Genomic DNA, 23,996 nt, shown 5'->3' with positions numbered 1-23,996 from the left:
CCACTGCAGTGACAATGCCAGATCCTTAACCCACTGTGCCACAAGAGAACTCCCATACTTCATCTGTTAATGGAAGGTGTGCATCTGTTGGGCACTGCACAATTCTTCATACTTGAAATAAAATAACCTTCATTTTTTGTTACACACTGATTTTTCACTGGATACTTGTTTTTTATCACAGCAACTGCCTAAAACCTGGTCTTAAAAAATGTGGTAACATCAAAAAATGTTGTAACATCAAAAAATGTTGTGCATTTTAATGTTGAAACTGTGAACCATTTTGAGTTAATAGTTTGGATGGTATCTGATAGGTGTTTCTGTGTTTCCCTCAAAAATTGAAAACATTCCACAGAGCTCCTATGAGTTCACCGCAGCACCTTGGGGTGCCTAGGGACCAGGCAAGCCTTAACTATACTGTTTACCCCCCTTCTTTTTTCTTTCTCCCTCCTTTCTTCCCTTCTCTACCTCTCTCCCTTCCTATGTTTTTTTCTTATGCTTATTTTATAATGATAAAACCTCTTGAAGCTTCATTTGAAACGCTAATTCTCTCTCCGTGACATCTTATAATATACACTGAAATTTTCAACCTGGAATGAAGTCAATGGAAAAGCCTTATGTTTTGACTGAACGACATATGGAAATCTGATATTTAGACACATTTTCCCAACAACATAGTTTTCACCAAAGAATTGTTACATTATCCTATTGACAGTCTTGTACTTGGTGAACCAGGGAAGAGAAAAAGAAAGAGAAAGAAAGGGAGAGGGAGGGAGGAAGGAAGAGAAAAGAAACTTAATCAATCTTTATTTTAAAAGTCCCTCAAGGACCATGCACATTCTTGAAACAGGATGACGTGGAGGGAAGGGCTGGGCTCCCTTAGAACCCAGGCAACCATAGGGTCAATCCTCTGTTGGCACAGGTCAAGTTTAGGTGGAAGATGGGGTCAAGGGAGCAAGAAGAGTGTGCAGCATAGGAGCACAGGCTATGGAGTCAGGCTGAGTTCAAATTGTGCCGCTACAAATTAGTAGCTCTGTGTCCCTTGCAAGTTACTTAATCTTGTAGGTTTTATACTTTCTTTATCAGTAAAATGGCAATCATAATAATACCTATCTTGGAATTGTGTTTTCAGGACTGGTTAACACTTGCAAAGTCCACATCATTTTGTCTGACATGTTTCAAGGCTAGACAGTTGATGATTATCAGTATTACCATTATTATTAAAATAGGACTGACTCCTGGATGAGAGAAAACAGAGACAAGTTCTGCTGAAGAAAGTCAAAGGTACAATGAGAAGAGACAATGGGGAGAACGGCAGGTTCACGTTAATGAGTGGACCACATCCAGGAATTCTCAGCTACCACTGACGGGAATGTAAACTGGTACAATCCCTTCCAAACACCATTTGGCAGTGCGTACTGAAGCTGAGCATGTGCAAATGCCCAGACTCAGCAATTCCTTCCAGATGTAAGTTCACACAAATGCACATACATGTTTATCAAAACACATATTTATGGCATCATTATTCGAATAGCCAAAAAATTAGTAACAACTCAAAAGCAGGATGGATAATTTCAGTGTGGTACATTCATAAGACAGAATTCTCTTCAGCAGTGAAAGTGAATGAACTCTTGCCACACACAGTCTAGATGTGGCTCACATACAAGGTTGAGCAAAAGCAGGCAGACACGAAACAGCACATACTGTATGATTCCATTTATATAAAGCTCCTGAACAGGCAAACCAGTCCATGCTGTTAGAAATAAGGAGAGGAGTTCCCGTCGTGGTGCAGTGGTTAACGAATCCGCCTAGGAACCATGAGGTTGCGGGTTCGGTCCCTGGCCTTGCTCAGTGGGTTAATGATCCGGCATTGCCGTGAGCTGTGGTGTAGGTTGCAGACGTGGCTCGGATCCCGAGTTGCTGTGGCTCTGGCATAGGCCGGTGGCTACAGCTCCTATTAGACCCCTAGCCTGGGAACCTCCATATGCCGCGAGAGCGGCCCAAGAAATGGCAAAAAAAGACAAAAAAAAAAAAAAAAAAAAAAAAAAAAAAAGGCCAAAAAAAAAAAAAAAAGAAGGAGAGCAGTTACTTTTGGGGGGAAAGAGTTAATGGCTGGGAAGGTGCATGGGGAGCCTATTGGTGGTGGTTACAATGTGTTCACTTCTGGAAAATCCATCAAACTGTCCTATGATTTATGCACAGGTACTGATATACATGTATATGTGGACTTTAATAAAGAATGTAAGAAGTTCCCATTGTGGCTTAGCAGGTTAAGAACCTGACATAATGTCCATGAGGATGAGGGTTGGATCCCTGGCCTCACTCAGTGGGTTAAGGATCCAGTGTTGCTGCAAGCATAAGTTGCAGATGCAGCTCAGATCTGACATTGCTGTGACTATGGCATAGGCCACAGCTGCAGCTCCCATTTGACCTCTAGCCTGAGAACTTCTACTTGATGCAGATGTGGTTATAAAAAGGTAAATAAAGAAAGGAAGAATTTAAGAAAAAAAATTGGTCAAAGTATTGAAAAGATCTTGCTCTAGGTTGAATACTGGGGTCCCCCTTCCAATTCATACATTGAAAGCCAATCCCTACTGGGAGAGCGGGAGGTGGGGCCTTTGAAAGGTGATGAGGTCCTGAGGATGGAACCCTCATGAATGGGACTGGAAACCTGACAAGAGAGCAAAGGAGCTCCTGTGTCCCTTCCACCACGTAAGATGCAGTAAGAAGATGGCCATCTATGAACAAGGAGGTGGGCCTTCACAAGATACCCAATTTACTGCCACCTTGATCCTGAACTTCCACCTCAAGAACTGTGAGAAATATATTTCTGTTGTTTAGAAGCCACCCAGTCTAGGATATTGTTATAGCAGCCTGAATGAACTAAGACATATCTCTGCATCGATTTCCTTTTTAGCAGAGAGAGCCATACTAAAGAAAAAAGAAAAGCCTTTGGAACTAAGGAAAAGCATGAAAAGAAAACACAAGGCATAACAACAGTTATGTTTACAAACTGCAAGTCAATTGTCCTATCAGGCCCAACTCCATATGCATCAGGATAGGCTTGCTTACGCTCTGATAACAGGTGCAAAAATCTCAGTGACTCAACAGAACACAAACTCCTATCTTTTTCTGCACAATGTCTAGCACACATAAGCGGGAGGCTTTGCTCCTTGACCTCCCTCAGGGACCCAGGGACCCGGCGGAGGAGGCTTCACCCTGACAGTTGTGTCCATAATCACCCCCGTGGTGGGAAGAGCACCTGGCCGACTAGACTTGAACACGTCCACTGCAAAGAAAGACATGCCCTTTCCATTCTCATTGCATTGGCCGAAGCAGGTCACGAAACTGGCCTAATCCCCGAAGGATGTAAGATATGCAGTCACCCTGTGGGCAGGAGAGGAGCTGGAAAGGGGATAGCGTTACTGATGCCACACTTGCCCCTACAGCTCCAGGCTCAGTTGAGGTTAGAGTTATTCCTACAAGCTAAATGTGTGGTTGATACTCACTCGCCCTTCTCTTTCCTCTCCCTCTAGCAGGAGGTCATGGAAAAAGCAAGCTGGATTTGCAGCTCACTTCCACCCAGCTGGTCACCCATCGTGTATGATCTCGTCTCTATTGTAGGGCTTTTAAGCTTTCTGGACCAAAAAGCAGAGTGGAATTGCAGCCTAACTGAGTGTGAGTAACAGCTGGAGCAGAGAGGAGACCATCCTGCATGGCTAAACGAACCCTGAGCACACCCGCCACAGTTGGTGAGGGGCAGTGGGGTGTATTACTCTTTTGCAGAAATAAGAATGAATGGAGGAGGCTGGAGAGCAGATGTCAGCCATGATACACGGAGGGATAATCAACAAGATCCTATACCATCTAAGCACAGAGAACTATATTCACTGTCCTACGAGAAACCATAACGGAAAAGAATGTTTACGAAAAGAGTGCATATACATGTATCACTGAATCACTTTGCTGAATAGCAGACATTAACACACCATTGTAAACCAACACTTCAGTGCAACAAGTTTTTAATACATTTAAAAAATGAAGGAAGGAGAGTCGAGCAGAGACAGGTTTCAGAGCTCGAGGGGAGGAAAGAAACAGCGAAGGGGAGAGAGGAAAAGAGAGAGGGAGCCAGGAAAAAAGAGCTTTCTGTCTCCAATCAGTACCAGATGTGAGGTGCTTCTCGTGTCCTACACAGTGGATATGACTCCAGGCCTTTGGCAGTATGTCCACGTCTGCTATGTTTTTGTTACGTGAATACCATGCTGGAATCCACTCTGTTTACTAACAAAGGAATGACTGCATATACCTCAAGACAAAAAGCATCCAGCAAGGCCGCTTGGACTCTGCCCACACTGCTCCCTCTCCCTGCTGGCAATACAGGTGATCCCAAGTGGCTGTCTCACTGCGGGGCTCTTAGAAGGGCATGTGCAGATCCTGCCATTTTAAATGTGACCTCTTCTTAGAAGCACATTCCAGGTTTGGGAAAAATATCCTAACACGAAAGTTTTCTGTATTTTGTTTTTTTGACATAATTTAATTTTAATCTGGACTCCTTAAAGAGCATAGGAGGTCGGAACATTTTGAGATGAAGGGAAGAGGTGAAGAAGGGTAGGGGTTAAAAAAGAAAACTGTCCCATGGTTACCACTGGGGGCCTGATTTCCCTGTGACTGTACAATCCAAATAACTTATTTAAATTCTCATGGTCATGAGACTTATTCATGTCCTTTTAGTGTGAAAGAAATCACTTCTCTTAGTAAAGGCCACCAATGTCAGGTGGAAATAAGCGATTGATATAATCGATCAGAAATGTTGGGAAAGAGGCAGAGCTTGTTTCAGACAAATCCAGTCCTTGGAAGTTTGTGGGTGCTGAAGAAGTGGGTGATTTTTCAGGCTTTTCAAGATGTCGCCAAGGGTCTTTTAATGGACAGGCTCTCTTGGTGCATTCCAAAAGGACTCGTGTTCCAAAAAGAGGTTTCCAAGTAAACTTTTCAGGAACACATCTGCTGTGGGAAATAAGATGTTTGTAGCATCGAGACCCCAAACAAAGCATAAAGAGAAAGATACATTTTAAAGTGTTTATTGAAAGTGGAAAATTCTTCCCACATAAGGAAGAGGTGACCCGATCCACTGTACAAACAGGTTCTGACCTGAAGATTGGTGATTTAAAGAAAATGCAACCACTTGCATTTCTCGCTAAAAATAGACCAAAAGGAGCTTAATTGAAAAGATATGCTATGGCAGCTGGTGTTAGGTTTTAGGTCAAATAACCAATGGGCTCAACACAACGTGAGACAGGGGTAGCCTCATTAGAGAGTGTGGCTGAAGAGCAGAGACCAGTATAAATTATTGCCCTTTGAGAATTGATGTGGTCGCTCTCCTTCTCTTTGAAGATTTTAATTAGATATTTATTCTCCTTCACAAATGCTTCAGTTGGTTATGTTTTAATTATAGACCTTGACCAAAAAAGCAAACAGAAGAGCCAACAGAGCCAGGCCCACCGACAATCTCAGTGCACAGTCTTGGTGTAGCCTTTGCAGTTGCAGTGCCATTCTGGAACTTGCGGCATTTCGTTGAGTTCCAGTCGAGGTGTGGGATATTGAATTCAGGTGATTCCCAAGCCTATTTCTGAATTCCTATAAAGAGAGAGGAGGAGAGAGAAAAATCAAAGATTTTAAAGAACCAAAAAAAAAAAAAAAAAAAAAAAAAAGCACTATTGTGATAGCAGTTAAGTATTGGATCCTAAAAAGAGCTATTTTTTTAAATTGAGATATAATCGAAATATAACATTGTATATAACATAAAGACTCAATGTTTGTATACATTGTGAAATGATCACCACAAGTTTGGTTATAACATAGTTACATTTTTTTCCCCCTGTAATGAGATCTATTCTCTAATCAACTTGTAAATATACAATGCAGTATGGTTAACTAAAATCAGCATGCTATACATTTCATCCCCAAGATGTATTTATGTTACAAATGGTAGTTTGTATCTTTTGTCTGTTGACTCTCTTCACCCATCATGTCACCCAACTGCCATTGCCACTGCCCCGGCGCGGACTGTGATAGACAACCACCAATCTATTCTCTGTATCTATACATTCAGGGGTTTGTTTCGTTTTGTTTTGTTTGTTTTAAGATTCTACATCTTTCTCTGACTTATTTCACTTAGCATAATGCCCCCAAGGTCCATCCATGTTGTCACAAATAGCAAGACCTCCTTTTTTTTCTTTCTTTTTTTACAACTGAGTAATATTCCATTGTGTGTATATGTGTATATATGTGCCACATCTTCCTTATCCATTCATCCACTGATGGACACTTAGGTTGCTTCCATGTCCTGGCTACTGTAAATAACACTGCAGTGAACATGGGCGTGCATGTATCTTTTTGAGTTAGTGCTTTTGTTTCCTTTGGATAAATACTCAAAAGTTGAATTGCTGGACCATGTGGCAGTTCTATTTTTAATTTTTTGAAGAAAGTCCATACGGTTTTCCATAGTAGCCGCACCAATTTACATTCCAACCAACAATGCACAAGGGTTCGTTTTTCTCCACATCCACCAACATTTGTTAGTTCTCATCTCTTTAGATAATACCCATTCTAATAGGTATGAGGTGACATCCATTGTGGTTTCAATTTGCATTTCCCTGATGATTAGTGATGATGACCATCTTTGCATGCACCTCTCCACCGTCTGTAAGTCTTCTTAGGTAAACTGTCTATTTAGATCCTCTGCCCATTTATTTATTTATTTATTTATTTTGCTTTTCAAGGCCACCACACCCACAGCAATGGAAGTTTCCAGGCTAGGGGTGGACTAAGAGCTACAGTTGCCAGCCTACTCAATAGCCACAGCAAAGCAGGATCCAAGCCACATCTGCAGCCTATACCACAGCTCACAGCAATGCCAGATCACCAACCCACTGAGCAAGGCCAGGGATCAAATCCGAATCCTGTTGGATTTGTTTCCACGGTGCCACACTGGGAACTCCCCGTCTGCCTATTTTTAAAATCAGATTTATTTTTGTTGTTGTTGCTATTGAGCTGTATGAGTTCTGCATATATTTTGGATATCAACTCTGTACCAGATATCAGATATATCGTTTGCAAATATTTTTTACCACTCGGTTGGGTGCCTTTTCCCTTTGTTGATGGTCTCCTTTGCTGTGCAGAAGCTCTTTAGTTTGACGTAAGAAGCCATGACTTACTTCTTCAGCATAGGCACATCCAAACACCCACCATAGGCAAAGTGGGCCAGGTTAGGTATAAGTTACAGTTCCTTTTCTTAAAGGGTCAGATCCAAGTCCATGAATTTCCAGATTATACACAAACCATTTAAGAGAGACAGTGTTTAGGGAGAATTAAGGCGGAATTCATGAAGGGTAGAATTTCTGCAGACTGGAGTCACATCATGAATGTATCTGACTTTAGGGATACAACCCTATCCACTCAGGTAAGGGAGAATGACAAAGAGAAAAACCATGGAAGCTGGTAATATTCAGCAAACATACCCCTTTGGACAGTGACACCCAGCTGGGGCACTGTTGCAGGAGGGCTGCTCCCAGCCTCAGGGGGAACCTGACAGGGGCTGGGGGGCCAGAGGGATCCAGCCCCCATGCCCAGCCCCTCCACTTACCCTGCGGTGCCACATAACTGCTGTCATTTCTCTGTGTACCAGACATGGAAAGGCTGGGAAACCCTAAGTAGAGGGAGCTCGAGGAGCTAGGAGATGTGACTGCAAGCCTTTGCGGTGCCCTCTGTTCCCTGATGCGTCGTAGCAGGTGAGGGGAGGAGGGTACAGGGGGACCTGGCCACTCTCAGGGTGGTTCTAGTGCTTCAAAGTGTAATTTTAATTCCATGCTATTACATTTCCACGGTAGGCACAGGCTTTAGAATCAGTGCCTCCCTCGTTGAAACCTGAGTAACACGGTGAGAGATGGAGGTGGGGTGGGGAAAGAAAACACTGGAGGGAAGGAAGAGTGCAGAGGGAGGGGTGGCTGGGAGGCAGTACAGCCTTGGGACAACTTTGGAAAAGTCAGAAATCCACACAAGCACAAAATGTCTTGGAAGGACCATTTCGCTTTGCTTATTCTTTCCTTCTATGCTCTTGAACAATCTTCTGGTGACAGCTGCAGCCTCGGCGTGGACCTGCAGCCTCACCAGGCACAGCAGAAGCACTGGAAGTATGTCTTACGGAAGGTAACTTGGGCAGAAGTGTGCAGGCTGGATTGAGGGGAGGGAGCAGATTGGGGTAGCGAATCCAGGGGCAAGTTGGGGTAATGGATGAGGTGGACGGTGATAAGGACTTGTTTTAGGACAATGGCAGAAGCACAGAAAGGAGGGAACAACAGACGTTTGAGGTAGAATCAATGGTGCCAGGGTTCAGGTGCATGGATAATGGAGGTACAAACAGAAATGGGGAAATGAAAATAACTTTCACAACCCAACTTCCATCAGCTAATATTTACATGTGCTGGATGTGGAAGAATCCTTGCTTTGACCATCGAAGACTAATTGCAAAATTAATAGTGCTGTTGACCTCAAGGATAAATCTGTCAATGACAGAGAGAGACTATTTACCTCTGGGCTCCTCAGGTATCTGGGCTGACACCTGCTGGTGTCCCTGCACTGGGAACTTTCGACAAGGAGGCTCACAGTGGAGTCATCAAACCCACAGCAGAGCAGGCAATGGCTGGAGCTTGGTGATGCCCTGAAACCTGCCCCAGGAAGCTGCTCTCTTGTAAAATGGGCTTTTTCTGCATGATAGTCTGGAGCTGGGAATATGTTGACAAGCTTTCATTTTGATTGGTTAAAAAACCAGCCCCAAGGTTCTGGAGTTGTCACTGCAGCAGCTCGGGTCACTGCTGTAGCACGGGTTTGATCCCTGGCTCAGGAACTTCCATGTGCTGTAGGCACAGGCGAAAAAACAAAAACAAAAACAAAAAAAACAACCAAAACCCCCAAACCACAAACACACACACAAAAAAAACCAGTCTCAAGGGCTCATGGCCAGCACTCATATAGATATGGCAACCTGGGAAAGGAATACAGTCCTTCCACAGCTGAAATGACAGATGGTATGTGAGTCCCTCAAAAGCAGAGAGGCTGACCACTTCATCTCTGGGTTCTTGGAACCTGCACAGCTCCAAGTTCAGAGCAAGCCCTCATCTCAGTGTTTAGAAATGAATGACTGGATGGCTGGATGGATATGAGGATGTGTATTCCAGGTGAGACATAACTGATCAAAACCATGCTGACCTATGGCTCTGGTAATCAATAGGCACGGCTGTACACGAGTCACGAGCTGTTGTCTCCAGCAATTAAACCATCATTTCTTAAGCTTGGGTTTACAAGACCAGAACTAAAAGGTTCATTAATTTCTTCTAGACCCGAGTTCTTTGAACTTTTTAAGTCACAGATGGTGAATAGCATTGAGAACTATGTCTAGATACTCATGCCGCAACAGAAGAAAGGGTGGGGGAAAAAACTGTAACTGCAATGTATACATCTAAGGATAACCTGACCCCCTTGCTGTACAGTGGGAAAAAAAAAAAAAAAAAAAAAAAAAAGTTGGTGAAGACTACAGACTGTCCCTACAGAGAAATATGGAAGTGTCCATGAACATAGATACCCAGAGCCCACTCACACTCTGCCGATAACGTCAGGAGATTCACAGATCCAGAAATTCTGAGGCCCAATGCTTTCTCTTTAAAAAACATACATATGAAATTACGTACAGGGTCTTGGAAGGGGCCCCTCCATTGAATCATAGGCCTTAGTAGCTTCAGGGAAAATCTGCCCTTGTCCCACCCCAAGTCCTGAACGCTGGGCCTTAGTTCTGTGCCTACAATTCCAGAAACTGCCATTTGGTGATCACCGGTGCCAGGCCAGGGATCAAGCTGCCTGGGCAGACCTAGGTAAGACTCAAAGCCTTCAGCATTTGCTTGGGTTTGTCGTATATTCTGCTTCACAAAGGTGCAGTACAGGTAACATACCTGTGCTCTCAGCCTGGGAAAAAGACCCTCCACTTTCAACTTCAACTTTTGTTTCACACAATTTCTTCCTTTCCTCCTTCCAACTCATTTGGCATAAAATTTTGCTCAAAATTTAAGTTACCTATTAAACTACCACAGTGGATTATCTGTGGCTATCTTCAACTTCCTTGGGCACTGATTTTCCCCTCCCCACTCAAATATTTAACACATCTGAACCTAACGGACCCATATGGTGCCAAGCCGCTCTCCTGTTCCCAGGGAACAAGTCTGCATCACAGAATCATAGGGAAGTGCAGTGGCAGCCACAAGAAGCCCACCTGACCTGCCAGTCTCCCTAAGATCAAGGTGAGAGCTTGACAACAGAGCAGGAGAGAGAAAATGTAGCCTGTCTCTACCATGCTGTGCTTCTTTTATTATCTTCCCTTGTACCACTGCACGATCTTGATTAAAGGACGGTGATGATACATTTTTAAATATAAGATTGAAAAAAAGTTTCTCAGATGACAGAGTAATCTGTAGTCAGCTAGCTTTGTACATTTCAATTGTCACCACCACTGTGACATTCAAGGAAAAGTAATTTAGAAATACAGGAAATACAGGGACTTTCTCATAAAGTCCAAGATGCTCAATCAAACATGCAAATGCACAACTACTGCAGATTTCCACACAGTCAGAAGCAGCATTCAGGAATAAAAAGTAATGTAGCATTTCTAGCATGTAATGAAAATAAAAAGTGCTTATAGATGAAGTGATGATAAACAACCAACAGCAAAGATAAAGTTTAAACACACACACACATACACTCATGTAGAACAGTGTATATAACTGACTTTAGAGAAAAGTTTGGCATAGTCAATAATAGTTCTGGAAAGTAAATAGAAAGCTTGACTCTCTATAAACCTCTTAAACATTATCGAGGTTATTAATTCCTGAAATTCAAGATATACTTGTATCCCTCAAACTATAATGTATCAAATATGAGAAATTTTATTGTTTATTAAAACTAACCAAATATCAACTCTCAAATTTATAATTCTCAGGAAATCAAATTCCACTTAGAAATACCTTTTTCAAAACAGAAATCTGAAATGAGGCAGGATATGACCTTGGTTTAATCAGAAAGGTCTAGGTATTGATCCAGTCACAGACTAAGGACAAACTGAGAAAGTACTAACTTTAATTAACATGTTTTCTTCCCTTGTAAATCTCACTGTTCCCTTGATTAATTTCTAAACATACGTACTTCCTAATTCTTAAACATGTTCTACTAATTTTCAAAACTACAGCTTATCAAATTCTATTAAAGTAGTAACTCTATTAGAGTAGAAGCACACATGCTGAAAAAAAAAAAAAAAAAAAAGTGCCCCCAAACCCAAAACAAAAACAACTTTGATGTTCAGAAACTCCAGGGATCAGGTTTCAATCAGTTGAAGATAAAGACAGCTGGGATGGTAACTATAGCCGATCTTGAATTATTTCCTTCTTCTCCAGCAGTTACTTGTGTATCAATAGGGAAAGGAGGGAGCGGCCTTTTAAGGCACACTTAAGGCCCCGGGGAACGTGTGAGACCAATTCTAGATGCAATAAGTGCGTGGACTCTGGGCTCTAATCCCACCTCCGTCTGGAGAGTCTTGGACAAATAATTTATCCTCTCTTTGCCTCGACACAAAAATCACCTGAAAATGGAGATGCCGTGAGTATATGGACATCACAGGCTTGTTACGAGGATTAAACAAGATGTAGATTAACTGACCTGAACATTTAAAACTCACTTACGATGAACACACTCCATAGTATTTTATGGTCCTAATGGAATATGCACACTGACTCTGATACTATTTTTGCAAAATTACAAAGTCACTATTTTATTTGCTTTGCAAACATGGCTTATCAATTTAAACTGTTTTTGTCTCTTCCACATACCATCAGGAGGCACATGGTATAATAAACAGCATGAATTTCAGATTCTGGCAGACCAGAAATGGAATCTAAGTTCAGGTGTTTATCAGCTGTGTGACCTTGGGCAAGTAGTTTAAGCTCTCCAAGCCTAGCTACCTCTCCTATGAAGCAAGGATACCAATATCTAATTTAAGATGTTGTTGAAATGGTTAGCATGAATATGCCCAGAGCCTGGGCAGAGTGCCTGGAATACAGGAGGTTTCAATAAAGGGCTACTATTATATTGCGTTCCAGGAGTGTGGCTTGGAAAATGGAGAAGACCAGAGCCTCCCACAGCGCGTAGCAATGGTGCCGAGACGATGATGGCCTGTCCTGGATGCTGCCCTCGCAGCTCTAACCCACGAGCGAGAGGCTATGCCCACCGTGAAGTTGGCACCTCTTCCTCCCTGGACTCTCAGTCTGTGGAGTGAGCCTTCTGGAATGGCTCTACTAAAACCAGCCTATATAAACTCTCCGTATGTAAGGAGACCTGGCTATCACAATTTATAAAGAGGAAATCAACAGTCAGATGTGCCACCGGGCCATTTTTATATCTGCTTTTTCTTCCCATATCTAATGTTGTTGTAATGCTGTTTTCAAGGGAACTCAAAAGGAAAGAAACGAGTCCCTGGCAATCCCATAACCTCGCATAAAACCTTTGGGCCTTGCTCTCGGCTCAACCCAGCCACCCCCCCCTCTACCTACGATCTGCCACCTGCCCCCTCTTTTTCCAATTTCTCAGAACTGGATGGGGCTCCTTTCAGAAAACCTCTCTCAGCAGCACACAGCTGAGAGGGTCAGGGGCCCGCCCGGTGGGGCTGGGCATCCTGCTGGCCGGCCCTCAGCACAGCACTTGGAGCCTGCATGCTCACCCAGGCTCTGACCATCTCGGCATCAGGCAGAGCTGAACCAGCTGCACCAGGGAAGGGGCCCAGCAGAAGCCCAGGCCCTCCGTCTTTATCAGGACAGGGTGCAGGGCGCCTCCCAGTACCCGTCACCACCAACCCTGAGGCTGAAGGGGAGGAAGACAGGTGCCAAGGGGCTGGGCCTCCTCCAAGGCCCTTTTCTTCTGCGGAGCTAATGGAGACGTGCTGAGAAAGCTGCCTGCTGAGAAGACGGGCCTCCGGGAGCAACCTTATCGTCCTTCCGACAGCTCTTTCAGCCAAAAGAACTGGACCTGAAGCCAAGGATGCCTAGAAGGTGGTCAGTCAACGATTCCTGAAGGGATATCTGTGTTTCGACTTGTTCCTTTGCATTCTCTATATTTTCATACAGCTGCAAGAATCTTTTCTCGGGAGCTGATGGACTTGCCCTTCCAGTGGAAGAAAGTCATGCTGTTCAGCCACCTCTCCTGTGGTCCCTTCTTGCTGAACATATTTCTAAACTGTAAAACCTGTAATATGGCAGCAGAACCAGAGGCATAAGGAACCAGCAAGAAAGGAGAAGGATAAGCTCTGTGTAAAAATACCCCGTGGAAGAAGCAGTGTTTCTGGAATGTTCACCACGTGTCTGGCAGGGCTCTACTCTCTCTGCCTTCTCTCCTTTAATCCTCTCAGGCTCCCGGCGAAGTAGTTAACAAGTTAACAGGAGTTTATTCCAACCTTAAGTACTCGCCCAAGGTACCGAGAGTAGGTGTCAGTAGGGAAGCAGAGGAGAGGTTTGGATTTGTCATACTAAGTCTGGCCTGGTAGTGACGTATCAGCAAGGCATTCATAATGCAATATAAAGAAATGAGAAAAACTTTGTAATTTATAAAAATGACTACTAGTATCAAGATTCCTACCCAACAGACTGTATCTACCTTACACAGAGATGATGGTGTTATTGCATGTTCCCCTACACAGGAAAGCCAGCCTAGGTCAGGCAGAGGCATTTCACAGCTACCTGTCTTGGAGCTCTGAGGCATGTCAAGACGCTGTAAATGTGACCTGCGGATGGTGCGTCACTGGGTTTTCTCTGCATACACATGCACCCCTCCCCATACACACATACTTGTTCTGTCGCATTAGAACATGCTGCAAAATGTGCTTTAATGAGGAACAGTTGGTCTGGTTCTGCTCAAATAAAAGACATCCCTGTAAGAGAATTGCCACCTGTCTTCCCATCTTGCAGGGCAGCTTCTAAATGAGTTCTTCTGTCCCTGACACCTGCAGGTGCTGCCAGGGCCCAGCAATCACATTCCACATGACAGCTCTTCTTCTTGGACTGAAGACAGCCTCGCCCCGGTACTCTGTGTCATCACCAGGGACCAGGACATACAGGGGATTACAGGTGCCAAGGTACCCCGCTCCACTGTTGTTTTAGACATTTCTCCAACTGGGAGCATCTCTGTGGCACATAATTAGGAGCGCCCATTATCTTCAAACCAAAAATGGGAGTATTTTCTAGGTCTTACAGCCTTGGGAAAGAACACTATATGTACAGTCCACCAGCATTACAGGAGCTTCATCTTGTAACAGGATCAACAAGTTAAATTTGGAATCAACGGCACCTTTCCACTTATTTGGGGAGAAAACTGACATTATAAAACCTCTGTCACAGAGTGACATGACAAGAGCACAGTACTGCCAGCCTTTCTGTACCACTTCTGGGCATGAGCAATTCTAAATCAGAAAGTATTCATGTGTAATTTCCCCCTCCCCTCTCACCTCAAAGGTGTACTTGCTCTCAGATCATTAAAATGGTGAAGAAAAAGTTTTAAACACTTACACATTCAAAAAAAATCACTATAATATTCGTTTCTGTCTTATTTTGGTGATAGCAAACACAAGGCTTTGTAGTCAGGCCAAACATAAATTATTAAACTATCTACCATATGATCAAATACATTTCAGATTATATCCTGAATAGTTTTGGCTTGATGTCCACAAAAGGAATAGAGCTGATGTGCCCTGCGTAGTCTCGGGGATCCTAACCCTCTGACATGAACTGTGCCGGATGGAAGAAAGAGATAGATAATCATGTCAAAAACCAAAGCTCGGCATCGGCCCATCACCTAATCATTATTTTCTGTAAGATCGTATTTCATCCTACTCAAGAGATATGAAAACAGCTCTTAAGCTCTGAATTTCTTTGAATGAATTCAAAATATTTCTTTTGTATACATTTTTCTTATGGCTCAGAGGCACTGTTACAGCTTGAAGTGGAAGTTCATAGGGATGAAGGAAAAATCGTTTGATAGCTTGTAACTCAAGATAAATTAGGATTTGGAATAATTTTTTTTTCTTTTTTTTTCAGCTGAGCCTCAACATTTGGCCTATGCCGAAAACCTATTGAAATCGAATATGCTATCAATGCAAGGAAATGGTATTAAAACATATGTAATGCAGTACAATATACCATTGGAAAAGAACCTCAAAACCTCCCAATTCTGAGGAGTCTGCCTTCAAAATTACTTCCATATCAGAAAGCTATCTTTACCATAACTGCATTTTATCCCTAAAATATAAATGTAAGGAAGCCCCTCCCACTGTAAGCATCTCTAATGCACCCTGCTGCTTGAGTCCCTGATAATAAGGGATAAACAAAGGTGACTACTTAGTCTTTGCAACGCCTTCGCAACACTCCATTGTGGGCTTCCATCTGAATGCTTTCATCTTCCTTAGCTTCCCTAATCTTGCTTGAATTTAGCATCAAATATCCATTCAAATGAACTTACATTTCCCTAATTTTTAACTTGTTACACTTACCAAAATAAGAGGTGGAGGCAGGGAGGGATTAGATTCAGAATTAATAATAGTTCTCAGTTCTCTTTTCTGCTAACTAAATATCAGCCACAGACCCGTGTATGCGCGCGCGCACACACACACACACACACACACACACACACACACACACACACGCACACACACAAACCCTCAAGAAGCTTACTTAAAACTACGACGTCTGCGATCACAACATTTATGATAGCGGCACAAATCTAAACGCATCTCTTCCAAATTATTGGCTGGAAATAAGCATTAGTACAAATTAAAGCTGCTCCACAGGTGTGGCGAAGTTAAAGCGAGAGAAAGTGAACTGGGTCGAAATGCTTCCCTGATGATAAAGTCCTTCTGATCATCTCTTAAAGCGCAACTGAATCTATCTTCATTCCATGGAGTGTACTCAGGGAGCTGTGAACCAGGATGCTGATGGACATAACAACTGGCTGGATTAATCTTTAATCAATTCAACTCAAAATAATTACTTCTAAGGGCTTTGTCCAAATAGGTAACCATGAGAGCGTGCTGGGAGATGTTTGTGTTTTAAACAAACAAACAAAAACCATGGGTGATGTTAACTGCTATTACAATACAACGCTCTCATCCCAAGTATCATTTCAGTGACACTGGAAATATGGTTGTAGCATCAGTGAGCTCCATGCATGGCATACAGTGAATAAAGGTGATGGCAGGGGCTTTGTTCTCTCTCAAAGAATCTCATAAATGATGAGCTAACATGCAAAACGTTTTCTATAGATCACGGTGATGGCTATTTAGCTTGGAAAATTCAGATAAACTAGTTAAGAAAAATTACATGGTACACACCTACTGTAATTACGCTGAACTTGGCGATCTGAAGAATGTTCACATCTCTGCCTATTTTCCTATCGCTTCCAAAGTTCTGTTATGAGTTGTTCCAGAAAATCCATTCCAAGGCATGCCCATTCATCCTTCCTATTCTGAATATGGATAGTTTTAAAAAGTAAAAAATACTGATTCTACCAAAAGTCACTTAAAACAACCGAGAGAAGGTGACTGTTAAGAGATTTAATTATGTATATCACTATAAAAGCGTGGCAGGCAGCCTTTTAAGAGGGCCCCCAATGATCCTTGCTTCTGGTATTTACATCCTCCTTCAACACCTTCCCCGGGACTCGGGGCTGTACTTACTGGCTTGCTTCTAATTAATTATACTCAGCATAAATGATGGGATGTGACTTCTCAAATTAGGATTCAAAGAACGGTGGCTTCCACCTTTCTCACTCTGTTTTCTTGTTCTGAGGGAGGTCAGCTGCCACGTTGTGAGCGGCCCTATACGGAAGCCCACACGAGAAGGAACTGAGCAAGAGTCGACAAAGAACTGAGACCTCACTCTAACAACCCATAAGAAACCAAATCCTGTCATCACCACATGAGAGAACTTAGAAGCAGCTCCTACCCCGGCTGAGCCTTCAAATGAGACCACACATCTGTCTCATGTCCTGAGTCCAGCCTTATAACAGGTATTGAGTCAGATTTTGGACCCACAGAAGCTCTGGTAATTTGTTTAAACCTCTAAATTTTGTGGTAATTTGTTATACAGTAATAGATAACTAATATGGAAAGATGCCAGACAATAGGGCTAGAAACTGATTTATACACATGTGGAAACATGATTTATAACAGAGGCATTGCAGACCAGTATGAAAGATGGACTTCAGTAACATTTCCTGAACAATTGATTATTCATACCTGAAACAATGAAATTTGACCCCTACCTTCCATGCTTAAAAAAAAAAAAAAAAATCAATTCCAGGTAGACTCAGTACTTACCCAGGAAAGACAAAAGTGGGAAATTATCGGAAGACAATATGGGCAGAAAACCTTTCTAACCCATAAGGTAGGGAAATAGTTCTTAAGTCACAAAAATACATCAAGTTCTAAAGGCATGTCAAGAGACAAGTCACCAACTGTGAGAAGATAATTGCTTTGCAAATAGCTGACTTTATATAAAGGAATCCTGGAGAACAATAAGAAGGTGTCAATTCAAGAGAAGAAAATGGGCAAAAGACTTACCTAGATGCTTTACTGAAGAGGAAATATGAATAGATATATAGAGGAAACCAATAAATGTATTCAAAAATGCCAACCTCTGCGAGTTCCCATTGCAGCAATAATGAACCTGACTAGTATCCATGAGGACATGAGTTCAATCCCTGGCCTTGCTCAGCAGGTTAAGGATCCAGCCTTGCTGTGAGCTGTCGTGGTGTAGGTCACAGATGCGGCTTGGGTCCTGTGTTGCTGTGGCTGTGGCATAGCCCGGCAGTTACAGCTCCAATTCGACCCCTAGCCTGGGAACTTCCATATGCTGCAGATGTGGCCCTAAAAAGACAATAAACAAACAAGCAAACAAATGCCAACCTCATTTATAATTAGAGAAATATAGGTTAAAAACACAATCAGACACCAATTCACAGAAAGTTAAAAGCCTACCGATATTAAGTGCGGGTGAGAATGTGGAGGGAACAGACCCCTTTGGCACCACTGCTGCTGGTGGTATAAATTAACATAACCACCTTGGGGAAGTGGGGCATTACCTGCACACCTGACAACCTGCACTTCCACTTCTGGGTGTATCATGCGGACTAGAGAATCCACTGTAGGCACATGCCAGTCTCAAGTCCCCGTCATGGATTATGTGGTTGAGTTAGAAGCTCTAGTGGGGTTTGGGCTAGAGGTGGGGGTGGGGAAAGCCTTGGGCAAAGATAGAAAATAGCCTCAGGATGTAGGGGCTCAAGCAGTAGGATTGAGTCTTCCTGAGAACATTAACTCTTCAAACTGTTTCTCTAACAACCTCTTTCTTTCCTTCGATGCTTCCTAATGTACTTTTTCTCCTTTAATAATTCTCCTTTTCCACTTCTTAATTCTTGAGCTGTTCACCCAACTTAAAAATTTACTGGCCAATGTGGAGAATAAATGGGACACAAATAGCCCCTCCATTGCCAGTACATATCTTCTTAATTTTTACTTGGATTCAATGGGATAAGGTCAATCCCTCTATTAGTTTTCTATTGCTTCTGTAACAAATCACCATAAACTGAGTGGCTTATTTTTTCCGGCCATGCCCACAGCATGTGGCAGTTCCAGGATCCGGGAATCCGCACCACAGTAGTGATCAGAGCCACAGCAGTGACATTGCCGGATCCTTAACCCACTGAGCCACCAGGGAACCAACCCCTCGAAGTGTTTAAATAGTAGATCATGAGAAAGTTCCGTAACTCCTAACTTGTAGATTTTGGATTCTTTATGTGAAAAACAAGGAGTTTTGTTGTTGTTGTTTGTTTGTTTGTTTTTAAAGCTAACAAGACATGAGTTGCAGAGCAGGAATGACTGGCCCTAAGGCTGAAGCACGATGTGATTTTTATGGGGCTACAGAGAGTGGAAAACTGTGTAGCTCCCAAGCCAAAAAGCTCAGGCTTTCAGAATGTGGGGCAGAGTGAAGACGGCAACTCCCTGCTCTGTGCCTTCTGTTCTCCCTGGTCTTGGCCACGTGACTTACTTTGGCCAGTGGGATGTCATCAAACATGCCATGTGCCACGGCTTGAACAACTCGTGCATTTCTGTTTGCTATTCCTGTTCCTCTGAGGACTTGCCCTGGTTAGCCTGTGGGAGGATGAGCCACAGGGAGCAGAGCTCACTCAGCCAAGCAGTCCCAGCTGTGGCCACCTGCCAGCCGAAGTACCAGACAGGTCAGTGAGGAGCCCCATCTAGATCGGCGGACCTGCTCAGCTACCCCACAGCTGACCACACACATGCGAGTGTGCCCAGTTGAGCCCCAGCAAGGTTCTGTGGTTGTCATGGGGCATTTGCAGTGACAAGAGCTAACTGATATATAGGATGACCAGATATTTGGTCCTGCAACCCTTTTTAGTGTGGAATACACATATATCTCTTGCACAGATATATTCATTCATTCATTCATTCACTCGAGAGACACCCAGGGTCTGCTCTATGCCAGACACTGTTCCAGACATTAAGAACAGAGCAAAACTTCCCAGCACTCATGGATGGGGCTTCCATTTTATTAACTGGAGACTAAGAAACACACAAATCTTTGGTATGCCTGATGGTGAGATGTACCATGGAGAAAACCAGAGGAAAGACAAGGGGTCCTAGGTGTGATGGAGGGTGGGGTCGCTGTGTTACAGAGGGTTACTCAGAACGGCCTCACGGACAAGGTGCTGCTTCAGCAGAGGCCTGGATGGAGGAGATGACAGACACATCATGTGGGCATCTAAGAGAAGCATGTTCCCAGTACAGAGACTAGCCCGTGGAAAGGCTGTCCTGAGGGATTAAACCTGGTGTGTTCACATGCACGGAGCAGCATGGAGGCCAGTGTAGTGGCCGAGTGTGTTCCTGGGGGAAAGGGGTTGATGAGGGTGTCAGAGAGGCAATGGGGGCAGGGGACTGGCGGTGATACAAGGCACTAGGCCACGTAGGCCACCACAGGGACTTTGCTTCCACTCTGAGTATGATGGGAAACCCTAGACTTTAAAAGAAATTTTTTTACCATTGTGTTTTATATATATGATGTAAAATCTGACGTAAAAATATATGACGCAAAAATTACCACTGTAATGATTTTTAAGTGTACAGTTAAGTGGCGTCAATTGTATCTGCCATGTTGTACAACAATCACCACTGTCTATTTGTTCTTTTTAGGGCTGCACCTGCGGCATATGGAAGTTCTCAGGCTAGGGGTCAAATTGGAGCTACAGCTACCAGCCTACGCCACAGCCACAGCCACAGCAATGCGGAATCTGAGTAACATCTGTGACCTATGCTTCAGCTTGCAGCAATGCCAGATCCTTAACCCACTGAGTGAAGCCAGGGATTGAACTGGCATCCTCATGGATACTAGTCGGGTTCTTAACCCACTGAGCCACAATGGGAACCTCCGCCACTGTCTCTTTTTAAAACTTTTTCATCACTCCAAACAGAAACTCAGTAACCATTAAGAAATAATTCCCCCACCCCACCCCCAACTCCTGAAACCTCTAATCTACTTTCTGTCTCAACAGATCTGCCTATTCTAGGTCTTGCATATAAGTGGAATCATATAATATTTATTCATTTGTGCCTGACATTTCTCTTAGCATCATGTTTTTAAGATTCATCCATCAGAACGTCATTTCTTTGTACCGCTGAACAAAGTTCCACTGTATGTATATATCAGCATATCAAACACGTTCTGTGTATCCATTTATTTGTTGACGGACACTTGGGTTGTTTCCAGCTTTTGGTTATTGCGAATAATGCTGCTCTGAACACTGGTATGCAATACCACTGGCATACCCATAGAGCAAGTATCTATTTGAGCGCCTGCTTTTCATTCTGTTGGGTACATATGCTGGGTCATATGGAACCCTAGCTGGTTTGGAGCACAAGAGAGACATGATCTGATTTTTTCTGGAGGGTAGAAACAGGGAGACCAATTAGGCAGATTGTTTGTGTTTATTTTCAGACTATATAGTACAGAGAAAACCACCTCCTACAAGAATATTTAAAAGAAAAAGCATGTTGTAAATAACACTAATCCTACACCATGGATGCTTTGCGACTGTTCAGGGGAAGTGACCTCAGCTGAAGGATGGCAGAAAAGAAGTAGCACTCAAAGTCAATGAAAAAGGGAAACTTAGAAATACAATCACAAAGTACTTATTTATTTTGGTAACCGTACTTTATTTTTGTTTTGGTCTTTTCAGGGCCCCACCCATGGCATATGGAGGTTCCCAGGCTAGGGGTCAAACTGGAGCTGTAGCTGCTGGCCTACATCACAGCGACAGCAACACCAGATCTGAGCACGCCTGCAAGCTACACCACAGCTCATGGCAACACTGGATCCTTAACCCACTGAGTGAGGCTAGGGATCGAACCTGAGTCCTCATGGATGTTACTCAGTTTCCACGGAGCCATGACAGGAACTCCGGTAACTGTACTTTAAATAATGCTATTACTGGTTATAAATCTGACTGAAAAGACTAATGACCAAGTCCTCATCTCAAGGAAAATATGCCATGGAGGTGATCTTAGCATCTCGATTAACTAGGCCCAATATCTTCACTGACTCACAGTGCCACCAACTTCCTACCACGTAGTCATGGACCACGTCTTGTGCGCCAGCACTGCCGAGGGCTCCCTCTGCATTGCCTCACTGCACTGTCAAAACCACCCTATGGAATAGATCCTATTGTCCCCAACGTGTAGAAGAAGAAACATACCCTGAGATGGTAACTGACCAGCCAACGAATGATCTCACAGTTGCTAAGAGATAGATCCAAAATTCCAAATTCACCCAGTAAGACACCAAACTTTATGTTCTTAAGGGATATTCTATTCTTTTGAAATGAATATTGCCAAGAAAGAAGCCCTGGGAGTCAGGTCCCTCTAGAAGGAAAATGCTGACCTTAATAATGTAAATCTGCAATGGTTTTTTGCTTTTGCTGTCTTCGGACTTCTTTCTCAAGTGGTGGCAAATCTGGAGGTTACCAGATCCTATTTTTACAGGTCGACTTCCTACCAGGTAACTGTCAACTTGCCACATGGCTTGTATATTTATATTTCTCAGTAATTTCACAGAATGGCATTGGGAAGACTGAAGGACAGCAGAAAATTTCTTTTTCCAAAGTGCTTTAAATTTAAAACATTGCAAACTATGTTAGAAAACAAAGATATTCATGGTTCTATTATTTTAGGCACAATTCAAAGTCAGAACTCTGAACATGACAGAAGAAATAGGCTGTCACTCTCATCATTAGAAAGTAAAAGGAAAGAAAACAAAAATTTAATGTTAGAAGCATGCCTGGCTCTAAAGTACCCATTCTCACAGTTACCATGAAAAGAATTTAAATTTGCAAGATTACCATCAGTTTAAAAAGGGGCTTTTGCAATTTGCTTATCAAGACGTCAAATAACTTCAAAGAGCAGGTTGGGTGGCTTGATTGTGATTTTTTTAGCTTTTGAAGAATACACTAATGTCCTTTGTTGATATATCAATCTAGTTTATACTGTCAACCTCCCTGCCTCTAGTCAAGAAACCATCCATTCCACCTTGCATGTCAGTGAAAGCCAAGTTCATTCAATAAACATGTACTGAGCACCAACTCTGAGCCAGACTCTGTGCTACGGCCTGAAGCTGGTGGTGACCAGAATAGACAGGGTGGCTCTGCTCTTGTGAACTTCTGCTCACACAGGCTACTTTGTCTATTCTGCTCATGCTCAAAAACTTTCCATCATGCATGGTGGAAACTTTTATTATTTATCCCTATCTTCTCCTTCTTATTTATACGGAAGTATGTACTTCCCAAACTATTGAGGTTGGGTGGGGATGTGTGAATACTTCTGGCTGAAAGACATAAATATGGCACTCCTGCGCTGAGGCAGGGAAGAGTCTGGTTTTCTACACTGTCAACCTGGGTCCCTGAGTGCCTGTGTGGAGCAGAAAAACCATGATTCCAGATTGTTCACTAAATAGTACTAGATGCATTGTAGTGTGAGCAGGAAGTAAACCTTTCCTGTGTTAAGCCTGATATTCCAAGGTTAATTCATGACTGCAATGCAGCCTAAGTAAACATGGACAAATACATGTGCTTTACTGTCTAATGTGTCAGGTGTTAAGTCCTTTTATTCGACTTCAAAGCCCAAAGGGCCCACTCTTCACAAGGAACAATATTTTATGCTTCCTCCCAACTGCCCACATCTGCTTAAGGATGCCCAAAGAAAGCCGGATTTATTCTTGTGCATTCTGCCAGTTGACTCATATTCCTGTCACATTAGGAAATTTTTTTTTTCTTTGCTTGCCTGATTAAGTCCTTCTCACCTTCAAAGTCCAGTTCTAATCCCAACACATCCAGGAAACCCCCCTATGGGGGTGGGGGGTGAATACCTGTGTGAATACCCTCTTCACACTAAAGACTCCAGGTGGCAAATTCCACCTTATTGATAAAGATTTCAAGAACCAGTTCCCATCTTCCTTTGTCCGTAGGGTGCAAACTTGGGAGCCAGGGTTCCACACTGTGATGCAATGTGTCTGAGACATGGATGGTGAAATAAGCCATCATAAGGAAGCAAGCCGGGCGTGGGATCTCTGCCTTGCTAGGGCAGGAGGGGCAGAGGTAACATCTCTTACCAGCAGCTTCTGTGTGGTGTGGGTGTTATTTCTGGAAAACTCAATAAAGGGTCTGCTTCTCCAGCCCTTCCAAATAATTCTGGGGACGATTTGGTATTCCTTTACAAACCCCCATCTGTTTACACTGTCTTCTGTTGCCTCCAAAGAAGCCTGATCCATACATTCCCTGACACCTCACATCTACAGAGCTCT

General features: G+C 43.2%; 1 protein-coding gene across 9 annotated transcripts in view; it reads right to left on the bottom strand.

The window, feature by feature from the left end:
- The window catches only part of CDKAL1 (CDK5 regulatory subunit associated protein 1 like 1), a 658,999-nt gene continuing 640,062 nt past the window's right edge, over positions 5,060-23,996 (bottom strand). For all 9 annotated transcript variants that reach the window (XM_005665616.2, XM_005665619.3, XM_005665620.3 and 6 more), the window contains one exon: positions 5,060-5,631. In XM_005665616.2, the coding sequence (XP_005665673.1) occupies positions 5,440-5,631 (192 nt within the window). In that variant the 3' untranslated portion in view covers positions 5,060-5,439. The remainder of the gene's footprint in view (positions 5,632-23,996) is intronic.

This window comes from Sus scrofa, chromosome 7 (genome assembly GCF_000003025.6).
Source record: "Sus scrofa isolate TJ Tabasco breed Duroc chromosome 7, Sscrofa11.1, whole genome shotgun sequence".
NCBI lineage: Eukaryota > Metazoa > Chordata > Mammalia > Artiodactyla > Suidae > Sus > Sus scrofa.
This window is presented reverse-complemented; position numbering and strand designations above follow the sequence as displayed.